At 32.9% G+C, this 13,279-nt stretch overlaps 1 protein-coding gene across 3 annotated transcripts; it reads right to left on the reverse strand.

The window, feature by feature from the left end:
* Positions 1–3,275: 3,275 nt before the first annotated feature.
* LOC108213785 (transcriptional repressor tup11) lies at positions 3,276–12,332 on the reverse strand. 3 transcript variants are annotated; one of them, XM_017385585.2, is made up of 9 exons: positions 12,193–12,332; positions 7,474–7,855; positions 6,201–7,336; positions 5,995–6,085; positions 5,694–5,851; positions 5,514–5,565; positions 5,342–5,421; positions 5,158–5,251; positions 3,276–4,057 (listed from the first exon to the last, which is right to left on the reverse strand). In XM_017385585.2, exons 3-9 carry the CDS (start codon positions 7,140–7,142, stop codon positions 3,513–3,515), a joined length of 1,962 nt encoding a protein of 653 aa, XP_017241074.1. In that variant the 5' UTR covers positions 7,143–7,336; positions 7,474–7,855; positions 12,193–12,332; the 3' UTR covers positions 3,276–3,512. The 3 variants fall into 3 exon arrangements, with proteins under 3 accessions (XP_017241074.1, XP_063948732.1, XP_017241080.1); XM_064092662.1 differs by lacking the exon at positions 12,193–12,332 and adding an exon at positions 8,104–8,177; XM_017385591.2 differs by lacking the exon at positions 12,193–12,332 and adding an exon at positions 7,931–8,170.
* Positions 12,333–13,279: the final 947 nt, after the last annotated feature.

Below are 13,279 nucleotides of genomic sequence, written 5' to 3' on the forward strand. Positions count from 1 at the left end.
AAATTACTACCGCCATGAATTGATTAAATAAACCAAACTCCACACACAAATTAATTTTTGTGATAGAGTTTAAGTTTCTTCCAAAAATTAAATTTAAATATAAAAAGAGCTACCAAAGATGGCTCCTTCCAATCTACAAACAACTTTGAACTTTTAGTAGTTAGAGGAAGATTTCATAGCTAAAAGAAACATAAAGAACAAGAATGTAAGAACAAAGATAAAATCTTGCATTAAAATATTAAAGTGTTTACAAAATGAGAAGAGAGCATACAAAGTAAAATTAGATCTAGACAAGAAAAGAGAGTCTACCCTAAATTATGAGGTTGTTTAGCCTCATAAGTAAGATGGAACATGATATTACATGAATGGATAATTAACCTAGTAAAAGATGTAGCTACCTCATGTGAGGGACCATTATCAACATACTTGCTAGTCTCGGACTCGCTACATCGGGCACATGCATCTAAGGCTTGCTAGTCCCGGGCTTGTTGGTTGGGACTCACTACATCGGGCTCAATATGACAGCTTCGTTTCCAGATAACTACATTGATTCTCTCACCCCTTAAGAGAATGAGAAAGACTTAAAGACTCATGACCAATCTCGACTCCTAGCCAACAGAGCTTGAACCACGCGAGTTACGGGCTCCTTAACGACGGCCTTCGCGATCGGGGGATTACGTGGTAGCTTGAACCTTTATAAATAGGATATGTTTGTCAACTTCAATGAATTTCTTAAGTAGCAACTAGAGAACACTTTCTTTTACCCTCTCAATGATGAAATACACAATAAGTTACATTTGTTACATTCTCTATCACTTTCCGTCTCATTTTCTTCATGATCTTGTTCCCACATTCAACAAGTTTCCTAATTTGTTTTTAACCAATTTCTCTCGTTAACAATTTGGGGATCATAATATGACCTTTTTACATCAATAGGATAAGGATGTTTCGGACAGGAAAGAAGAATAGCTGGGTTCACCGCGAAAGATGCAACGACCCAGTTCAGAATGAGTGGGAGATGAAAACAACACTGGAAAATGCTCCAAAGAACAAACGTAGCATTTTTATCTTGTATCAGTTCCATGATAACTTCATGTTTGTTTTCGGAGTACAAGACATTGGAGTTATGAAGATTCATGATTATTTATATATAATATATTTTTATTTGACTTCCGATTTGTGTTTATAGGTTATACATCTATTTATAAGTATTTTTAATATTTATAAATATATTATTGATAATAGTTTTTGTTTTTTCTAGTTTTTAACTAATTATAGATTATAATCAAAAAGATAATGATGAAGTTTTTGTCTTATTATTCTTCACAAGTATTTTTACTTTTTAAAACTGTTTGAAACTTTTTAGTGATGTAAGAGTCACTCCAACCATGAAAAATCGTCAGCTAAAAAGTGAGTTGGCATACCAAATAGCCAATATATTGAAAATATCATATTCCAACTATCCTCACGGTTGTCTATATTTTTAGTCAACCTCCTATGTATCACTATATTTGTCGAACCTCAACGGGCCTCTAAGAAATATGTAGGAAGATTACACTTCATTCTTTATCATATTGAACTGATATATTCTATGTTAATAATTTAAAATATTAATAACATACGATTTTTAAATTATGGCCAACCAATATAGCGAATATCCTTACAAACTTCAACAAATTTTACATAATATCTTATAGGTACAGTTTAACCAACGATTATTGTTAACCCCGTTGTAGATACTCTAAGTGTAACGGTTGTAGTTATAAAAAAAAGAGTTTTTAATATTATATTTTATTTATTTTTCTAAATAAAGGTAATTTAGAGATGACAAGAAAACATGAATAAACCAAAAAAACATAATCAAAATTTTGTGCTACAGTCTTATTATAAACTAGTTGATAAGCCGCGCGTTGCGGCGTGTTATAGAAATTATATTAATGATTTAATATTAATATTTATAAAATAAATAATTTTGCGGCAGCCTATAAAAATTATATTAATGATTCAAAATTATATTTAGAGAATAAATAAATTTTATATTATAAACATCTCGATGCAATACCAATATTAATATATAAAATTGTAAACTTGGACTATAATTAATGAGTGAAAAAATGAAAATAAAAAATCTGCATGTAATTAACGATTCAAAACACTGACAAATTTTAATTTTAGTTCTATTTAACATAGGTGCGTAAAAGTCTAAAAGATATTGAGATTCAACTCCGAAACCATCTCTAATTTTAACAGGGATAAACATCACGTTCTAGTTGTATGAACATTAAATCGTTAATCATCTTGGGACGTATGAACTCCAATCCATTCATGGGTTTATTAATGATTCCTTCCTTTTTTTTGAATTGGTTGTCCGCAAAAATATCAATTTCAATCCATGAGATCGCGGTCTATAATCACTCTTGCTTGCAAGTTGCAACAACTTTTATTTTTTTGATAATGTATAAACAACCTTTACTTATAAGGTACTTGAACCGAGCAAATATATATTGTGTAAGCATTGCATGAATAATCTTTTTCTGTATACAAAATAATTCATAGAAAAATTAGCAACAACAAATATGTCCGATGAACAAAATGAATATTATAAAAGAATAACGAACAAACATATATATCTGATAGTTAATTTATCGACCTTTTCATCCATCAATATCATGTCAAGACTATATTATTCTCCCGTGTTTGGATTTGTCGACTCCCACATCCGACGAACTCTTACTATTATGAGTCATTCATCTCTATCGTCATTCAAATCATCTAGCATAGTGTAACTCATTATTGTATTACATGGAGAATGACAATTAAGCTCAAAAAAAATTGTGTGTGTTAAATTTTATAATACCTGATCTCAATTTATAAGAGTTGATTTGAGAAAAGACCGACTTATCAAAAATATTTTCTGTTTTTGATATATACCTTTTTCAAAAATATGATGATAGTTTCAAATTCTGATTCGATTTTGATATTATGAAAAAGTTAATTCTGAAACTTTCTTCCAATATATTCGAAACTAAAAAAACAGTTTTTATTTTTGATATTTTTTTATCCAAAAATTCAAAAAAATTAGAAAAATAAAACAGAGCTCCCTGAGAGGCGTCAACTAAACGACCCATGCTTCTCTTTTATATAATTATATTGATGATTTATAGTGATGGGCTTTGTCTATTTATATATCATTTTCTTCAATTGAGCCCATTTGTAGACATTTTTTAGTTGATCAGTCCAAGCTTTTTATCTAAAGATAATCAATTTTACTTTGAAAAATAATCAATATAATCAATAAATATGTGAGAACAATACAGCTGGGGAAACAAGATCAGCAGCAGAAAATGGGGACTACTCACTAACTGAATCACTAAAACAATGTATCTACTTCTGCACTCCCCTACACCCAGATGATTTCATGAACTACTATATATACTTTTTTAACCCCTGACTTTTTTCTTTTTTTTTTGTCAGGTTTTAATCCCTGACTTGAGTTCTGTGTGATCTAACTCCTAATTTTTCACAGGCATTCCATAATTGTGGAATGTTCTGATCATGCCATCCGAACCAGCTGTTACAATCACTAAGCCCCATGTATCGTGGCTAATATTGTGATGGTTTGGCTGCTGATATGGCTGATCATTGTCGAATAGCTCATGATTTTGCTTCAGTGCTGGTAATTCCCACAGAGGGAGTCGTTCCTCGGGCCATGTGGCAGTACCCCTAAATGATCCATCCATGAAGAACCAGTTTGCTAATGAGAATCGTTCTGAATCTCGAATGCCTATAGTAGAATCTTGGATATCCTGTTTTGGCATGGAATATTCATGACAATCACTAGCCTTTTGATTGATTTCTCTGTTGGACCATGGAACTGCAACAGACACGCCTTCGCAGAAGAAATGCTCGCAAGAACGTACAGATCTGGGGTGTTTTGTAGTGACACCCTCATCATCATAGTTCCAGACATAAATATGGGAGTCCTCCCCAACTGATATTATGTGTTTCCCGGATGATGTAAATGAAGCCGACATCTGACTTCCAGATTTTGAAAGGCCTGTAATTATTTAATTAAACCATATGGTTAGAAAGACAACAGGATAAGAAATAAAAGTAATGCTCAAGATACAAAGCACATGCATAAAAATTAAAACTTGAACCAAGCTATGTATCTACAGTCCACACATCTGAGAATGCTAGAAATGTGTTCCAAGTTACAGGTACGTGGTAGATGAGTCATTATAAAATTGCTTAACTTTCAATGAGAAGTTTAAAATTATATAACCTCACAACCATTGTTGACAACTGTTGCTACTTGGTATTATTGACACTAATCTAGGCCTTAAAGACACAATGCATGTATCTGGATATGCAGTTCATTGATACACCTTTACATGTCTATATTGATTTTTCCAACATCTCAGCCCTCATTTTCCAAGGTTAAAATATACAGTTCTGCACTTTCATGCACAATCAGTCCTTACTATAGGTGCCAAATACGGTACATAGAAAAACTGGAGGCTCTCCTAGAACCTCTTTCTACCCGGTATGTGATATTAAATTCAGTATGGCACCATAAAGACATAAATTGTCAATGCATGACAAGCTTGCTTTAAAAAGTCCTTAAGCAACAGTCATTAAAAATTTGACTATAAATGCTTTATTGCTAAGATAGATAAAGTTGGTACTAAATTCAAAAGATATTCACCAGGAATAACAAAGATCTCATTCACTGAATAACTATCAACTATCAAATCCATTGTATTATCTAAATCTATGTATAGCCAACTTAAAAAGTTCACAATTTGACATTTTTGAGTCAAGTCAGCAGATCCGGTCAAAGTTGAACAGTCCAATGACCATGAGCAGTGTATCAGTCATAGTTGCAGACTTGCAGTGTAGCAAATTTGTTAATGTACATTAGTCGAAAGTACATGCTTTCATTCATGATGAGCTGTTATATAGTAAAATATGTTCATTTAGTTGTATGAAATGACTATTGGGAGATATCTCCATCACGTAAACCTTGATGAATAATGTAAAAGAAAATGTAATACAAATTGAAAAAGGAAAAAAAAAAAAGGGAGAACAAATAAAGCAGATGAACCCTATGAGATAGAAACATTAATGTTTACTATATCAAGCTAGTATTAGTACCTCTGTATTTATGGATGATGTCAATCCCATCAAAAACGCGGATTTTGGAGTCCTCAGATGTTATCATAACCTTTTGGGAGTCTTCCTCTGTGAACTGCAGGAAACAATGGTTTCTTCATGTTACGACGTTATTAATGCAATTAATTGAGGAAAACTAGCAGAAATGAATTCTATAGTTAGCCACCTGAATGCCGGTGATTCTATTGCCCGAGCATCTCTTTTTACCTTGCACTTGAAATTCAGCGGCGACTAGGAGATCATTGCCTACAGAATCACAATTTTATATTAAGTACAAGTGCACAACCAGAAGAATATACACAGACGTCAATAAAAATGTATGAGATTTCTTTGGGTACCTGATGCATCATAGAAACGGCAAGTGCCAGAGAGGGAACCAACTGCAAAATGCTGTTAAAAACAAAGAGAAAAAAAAAAGAGTTAATCTACTTATTTGTCCAAGGAACTCCATGAATGATTCGACTTTCGAATATTGATAAAATCAAATCTGTTTCTTAATAAAGTTGAAAGTTATATACCTTTCCATTTGGATGGTAGCATATGGCAGTAATTACATCTCGTACATCAGCCCAATCAACTACTCGCTTCTCATGGACTCCCCAAATTCGAACTTTCCCATCAATTGATCCACTAATAAAGTAATTCTCATCAACAGGGTTGAATTGAGTGCATGTCACTGATAAAAACCAAACAATGGTAAGGTGATATTCTATCCTTTAATATTATGAAAACTGAATGTGTGAAGAACTCTAGGGAAACTATTAACTCAGATACAAAAATGGAAAAATATGAAAATAATAGACTATTTTAGATACTTACCATAGTTCTTGTGATTAAAAACCCCAAGACATTTATCATGTCCCAGTTTCCACAATCGAACAGTTTTATCCTTCGATGAGGAAAGAAGATGCTGCAATATATATAAGAAATTTAATTAATTTACCATCTGAAGTTGAAATGGAAAAGGAAAAGAGAATACTCTTGTGTAAAACATGTGAGGTTGACAAAGTTGGTAGATGACTCACGTTAGAATTGGACCAAGCCAGATCCAAGATATCGCTGGTATGACCATGTAACTCTTGCACTGGCAATTCCTCCATCTGGAAATTTGTATCTGGAATAAAGACTGAAGTATGATTCAACTTCTTTAATCCAGAACCAGATTTCCCATACCTCTCCTGGTCATCACATTCAATACCCAGTTTTTTACAAGAGGTGCAGGTCGTTGTAATACGCCAAATGCGAACTACCCCATCTTCACCGCCACTAGCCAGATACTGGCCATCTGGACTAAATTTCATTGTCCAGATAAGGCCTTCATGTGCATGGAATTTTTGTCCAACATACACCGCACTCATCTCCCGGCACTTCTTATTATTTTTCTGCACCTTTAACCTACTTGATTTTGGCCTTTCTGTAACAGATTTCACATCTGACCCAAGATTTCTTTTAAACTTGCTCTTGAAGCTCTTCCATAAACTTCTTGCTCTTTTCTGGTCTACAGGAAAATCCTCATTTTCACATAAGTGATTTTCAGGTGCTCTGTGTCCAACTTGTTCAGCCGAGACAGAAACTTCAACATTTTCCCTGTCTGAAGCAAGGCAAGAATCCATTTGAGATTGGTCTAATTCATCAACCATACAATTGCCTCCACTGCTCCAGTCCCTCTCAATACAAGCCATGATATCTTCTACACTACGAAATGACAATGCACAAGAACTTGAAACAGCCCCACCACAGTCTCTCATCCTATCTGATCCCGATTCAGGTGAACTAGACAATTCACGCAATCCCATCTCCTTAATGAAATTTCCGCGTCGCTCATTCACACTTTGAGGCTCAGACATCCAAACCTCATACCCTAATTCTAGATAACCCAAATCTTCTCTCTCGACAACGGACTCTTCAGAAGACAAATAATCTACACTCTCAAAATAAACCTCTTCTGTCGCATCAAAACTCGGCATTTTCTCAATACAGTTCTGAAATCCACATCAACCCCTTAACTCTTGAATCATAAATACATAAATTAACTAAATCTACGGCCCGAAAATTGCCAACTAAGCAACTAGTATAAAACAGTTGAATTGAACACAAAGTGCCAAGTATTCAACTAAATAAACAAATAGCTTCACAAGCATGCCCAGGTACAAGGAACCATCTGTTACAACAATATATTATAACCAAAGTTAAGATCCCTATACAAACTTCAAGTAAAATATAATCAAACTACATAAAACCAAAGACCAAACTAACAATGTTCAAATACTATGTAATGACTAATGTAATAAAATGTACCTTAATTTGCTCAACAGAAGAAACAACAACATCCAACAGTATCACCGGCCCTCCTAAGATTAAGGATTCTGCATTCACAACTCCATATCCACAGCCTTTTTACACATCATTTCAAAAACACCCAACAATCTCTTCAATGTATTAGGCCTTTTCTTCAACAAGGGGTCTCAAGAAAACCACAAACTAAAAACCCCTCAAATTCAAAACCAGCAAAAGGGGTTCAACTTAAGGGTTTAATGCTTCGAAATTTGTGAGCTTTAGTGAAGAAAACTGGCAGGCAAATGCACGAGCGGCGCGGCGGAGCATGAGGAACATGTAGACATGAAACACACTTTATCTGCACAAAACTATCTTTACTGCTCCAAAAGTACCAACACTTTTTCTGCAAAATATAGACACAATATACTTACAACACTGTAAATCAAAAGTCAATTCACATAAAACCAGACCAACTCACTTGATCACACCATTATACTACTTGCAAAGACTTGTAAGCATGTGTTTTTTTTTTTTGTTATTTTACAGAATGTGAATTTTGGCGCAACTCGACAAATTTTTAACAAAATGTTTACATGTAAATTTTTGTACAACATAGTCGATTAAAATTGAAATCTTGGAGACCCATCTAACCATTTTTGACAAAAATTTGCATCTGAAAAAGTTGTAATGCAAAATCAAGAAAGAGAAATGTGACTTAATTGAGGCAATAAATGTGGCAAAAACATTCTTTCTATATGAAACGGATATTATTACCTTAATTAAAACGGATAAGACAAAACATTACAGCCATTACAGGCTGTTTAAATAATTTTAATATTCGAAAAAAGAAAAAAAAGCTATCAATCAAAATAAAGAGTCTGCAGCCTATACTAGTACTAGCACAATAAGGGGTAGCTGTAAATTTTGTACAGATGGGAAATAAATTTATAAATAAATATAATAATATTAATAACAAATAATAGTAAAAATAAATGGGGTGCTTGGGATTGGGACCTTGAGCTTCCTAGAGAAAGCGATTATTCGTTACAACAGGGTACAGTGTACAGAGAAGGTACAGTTATCAGTGGGTCATTACACACATTTCTGTGTGTATTATCTTTTACATAATATATTATAAAAAAAATCTTAAATTATTTATATTATTCATTTCGATAATATAATGATTATCATTTTGTCACAGGACATAATTTATGAAGTATTTTTATGAGTAGTTGATTTGAATAAAATAATTTGTAATAATATAATGATTCGGAAGTTGGTATTTTGTAGACAAAAAATTAATAAATTAAATGAAGTATGAGATGTAAGGTATATGTATGAGTCATGCACGTCTATTATTAACTGGAACATAAAGAATCAAGAATTGTTATGATTAATAAGGAGTACCAACAGACACCTCTCTCTGTTAACCAACCAATTTGATGTTTTATGCTTTCTTCAAAGCAGTTTGATTAAACAGCTAGACCTGTTTGATCTATTTCTTTGGATTCTTGGACAGATGGGTTCAGTTTATACCCTATAGCTGCAGTAAGCTGTAAAGATAAATCGTGTTTAGATTTGTTTCAAATTAAGATTTCAATTTTTTTTGACAAAGATGGTTAATAGTCTGTTTTCAGATATTCTCGAGATGAGTTATGATCGAGGTAAAATATTTTTAAATCCGGAAATAACCTTTTATTCTTGTTAAATTATATATTGTGTATATTTCACTTGTAGAATGTTTAACTAAAAATAATTAATATATTATAAACAAAAATTATGTAAGAAAAATCAACCCCAAATATGAATAAATACAGAGTAGAAAGATTTCGTGTCATTGTATCAAAATAATATATTTTATTTATAATAATTTGAAATAACAAAAATAATAATATACTATCTTGAAAACATAACCAAACAATATGCAAAATGTCCTACACGTCTAACAAATTTTATACAATTACAAATGCTCTAACATTAATATTAAAAATTTCTAAATTTTAGGAATATAACAGCATCTCCAACGGCGTTGGCTATAATCGTTGGTTAAATTGAACCTGTAAGACATTATGTAAAATTTGCTGAATCTGTAAGACATTGTACTTCGACGGTATTGGCTATATTGGTTGGCTATAATTTAAAAATAGAATGTTATTAATATTTTAGTTTGTTAAAATAGAATATATCAGTTTAATAGGGTGATAAATGATGTGCAATCATCCTACAGATTTCTTACAGACATGTAGAGGTTCGACAAATACGGCCATCCATAGGAGGTTGGCTGTTGAAGTATGATTTTTTCAACAGGTTGGTTAAATTTTATATATTTGGAATGATAACTCATTTTTTAGCCAAGGGGTTTGTATGGTTGGAGATGCTCTCAGTAATGTATCGGTTCAATTTATATTATTTTATATTATAGGATGAGAGGCTGAAGATTTTGTTTGGATATTCCTGGGGTCTGAATAAAGCAGTGAAAGTACAGTGGATGTGTTACCAATTTCGACCACCAGTTCGTTTGCCTTGTGACCTTTAGCCTCTCATTATTTCTGGTGCGTTCAATGTGGATTGTCACACATATAACGTATATGGTATATATCTGATGCGAGTACTATGTGGAATATCAGCTGCTTATGAGCTTATCAGTTCGGTTCTCACTAATTATGAAATTTATCACAGAACATTATTTATAATGTATTAATAATTAATAAAACAAAACTCAGAGAATTTCTTGCCAATAAACCTCTACACTTCTTTATAGCCTATGGTTACCATGTACGAGGAGGGATTTTGTTTTTGGGAAAAGAAATTGTACTTTAATAATTTGTTCCTCATTCACCAAATTAATTTTTTGAATCATATTGACTGTTCTAAACATATGTATAACTCAATTTAGTTTAATGCATTTATGAAGTTAGTCGAGGAAATAAATTATGACTAATATTTCATCAAAGAAATAACTAAAAGAGGACAAAGAGAACATCATAAAAAAAAATTAAATGATTTTGGGGCCGTTTGGCTGAATTTAAAATAAGTGCTTCTTGATTAAAATAAAAAGTGAAGAAAAAGTGATAAGCAAGTTAAGACTTATAAGAGCAATCCCAATGCAAGCTCTCCTTACTCATATTAGATCTAGGTGGACCAGATTTAGGGGTTAGGATCAAAAATGAGTCCTCCAACGCAACTTTCTATCCCATAAAAATTTTAGGGAGAGAAAACTCATCCCCTTGTTTGAGGGAGCAAAAAGCCAACCCCTATAATGCCACATCATCAATATATTTACTCCAACTCTAACTCTTCTCACATATATTACCTTAAATATTGAATAAATACTAATTTTTAAGTTATAGGTAACAGGTATAGGTGATACCTTTGGAGTAAAACAACTTTTTGCTTATCTATATTTTAGGTAATTATTATTTTATTATTGTTTAGGTAACCAATATAGGGATTACTTTTGGAGATGCTCTAAAAAATTAAAATGTTTGGGACAGAAGTAAAAGTCGTGAAAGAAAAGTTAGCATTTCCCACTTATTATAAGTGCTTATCAACCTTTTATACAAACTGTTCAAAAAAAGTAAAAGGTGGATTATTGAGAAAAGAAACACTTCTTTGTGGTATCCAAACGGGCACTTTGTTTTGGAAAAAATCGCATGAATTTTAAATCTCATATTAGTTGGGTACTTGTGCTCTATGTTATATCTACGTGGCCTAGAAGTGATTTATGGTAAGGAGATATGTACGGAAGGGACATGAAAAGATGGATCATAGGAGGTAAGTGACGGCAGTCCACATGATAATATCATGGGCTGTAGAGGATGTTTATTGTTTGTGGCCCATTCTATTGCCCCCGCAAACCAACTAGGACCACCACTATCTTTAACTCATTCTCTTCTAACCCAACCATTGTGAGTGAATACCTCCTGTATTACTTCCCTCTTGTTATATTTTCAACATGTATTAGTAATTCGGTATCCCAAAACAAAGCGTCAAAAATTTCATCAAAATGGCCCAATTTTTGTGCAACTGGCCTCTAAGCACTGTCATGAAATTGTAAAATTTTAAAATAGACACCGTTCGTATTTGAACACGTATCATGTTGGACAAGTACGAAAAATATGTACCAAAGCGCACAATCTTCTGGATGGTCACATAACCACTCAAATTCTTATGATCGGTCAATCCTTTCAAATTTTCTGGGACCGTTTGAGTAAATTTAAAAAAATGATTTACTACTTAAAATAAAAAAGTGGATTAGAAATTAGAAGTAAATAAGTTAATAAAGTATTTGAGAAAAAAAGGTAGAAGCTTTTAGAGAGAAACTAGCATTCTCTCGGCTTCTTAAAAGTGTTTCTACTTATTTACACAAACTGGTCAGGGAAAACGGAAGTCAGCTGTGAAACAAACAAGCGCTATGAGCCTATGACGCAGCTTTGTGTATCCACATTCTTATTAGTATCTTCCTTTCTAATTTTTATGCATTAATTCAGATGAGAACAACTAACACGGATTTTAGCAGGCATTGATAGCTGATAGCAAAGTCACTCAGTTGAAGATTGAACCATGGATCTCAATAAAAACCTAAGCTACATATTCAACATTAAAGCCCTAGCTCTCCCAAAAATTTCAGACAATACGCAGTACAGAGGTGAATTACTATCAAATAATTAGGATCAACGCATAATCACGCATGGAATTTGTATGAAGACATGCACACAGAAATGAAATTCGAAAACAGACCTTGTGATCAGGCTGTGCTGCAGCTTTCGGAGCCTCGGAGATCAAACTGTGTATGAAGCTGCAGTGTTGTTCAAGTATTGAGGAAGAAGAGATATATTCATACACTGATGTCGATAGCAATTAGCATTGTGAGTCAAATAATTAACATATATATAAACACACTTGTTCTAACAAAAAACAACTTTTTAATCCACCATTAGCTTGCAAGCCACCTAACCAACACCTATTTTAATCTCTAATTGTTGTACAATCATATGACAAAAAGGTGCATATCTGCTCTCGATCCGCTTCGATCTCTTCTCATTTAATCAAAATGTTCATTATTAAATTAGGTTCATTTTTGAATGATTGCTAAATCTTTACTGACACTTGTGTATTTTACACTTTTCCCCGATTCTTCGAAGACAGCAAGGTTTTTCTCATACCATACACGAGCCTACTAGAATGTAAAATATAGCAGCATAGCTAGGATATATGACCCTTCTTCTCTTCTCACTCTTCGTGACCAAAAAGGTTGAGCTGGAATATTGCATATTTATCGGGTTGAATTAATTGTTTTGACCAGCAAAATGAATTCAGTTAGCTGCATAACGGAAATCGGACTTAATCGATGAAAAAATCATCTCTACTCTGTCATCTCTGTTTAACTGTTCAATTTCAACTTTTCAGATAGAGAATGATGGCCGACAGAGATTTCATATATACAATCTTCCTGATCCACCTCTCTCTATCTCACACGCGGATATCTACACATGCACACACGTATATATTACAGGATCATAGTGTAACAAGTTTATAATGCAGCTGCTGCAATAAACATATAAAACCGAACTGTATATTCAATGTATTCATGTCAGTATCGAACATTCGACTCGATTCCTTCAAACTGTTATAATTAGCTACTAATATCTTAAACGGGAGTCGATCTTATGGGACACAAAGAATGATCCTTTCCTAGGAGAATTTTATACACAAAGGAACACCCTCAGTTTTTTATACAATTTTAACCGCAATTTTAAAGTGTTATATATCAGGTAATTCATTTTTCAGAGTTATATATTATTTATTACTATTCTTTCATTTTAGA

Source organism: Daucus carota, chromosome 1 (genome assembly GCF_001625215.2).
Source record: "Daucus carota subsp. sativus chromosome 1, DH1 v3.0, whole genome shotgun sequence".
In the NCBI taxonomy this organism is placed as follows: Eukaryota; Viridiplantae; Streptophyta; class Magnoliopsida; order Apiales; family Apiaceae; genus Daucus; species Daucus carota.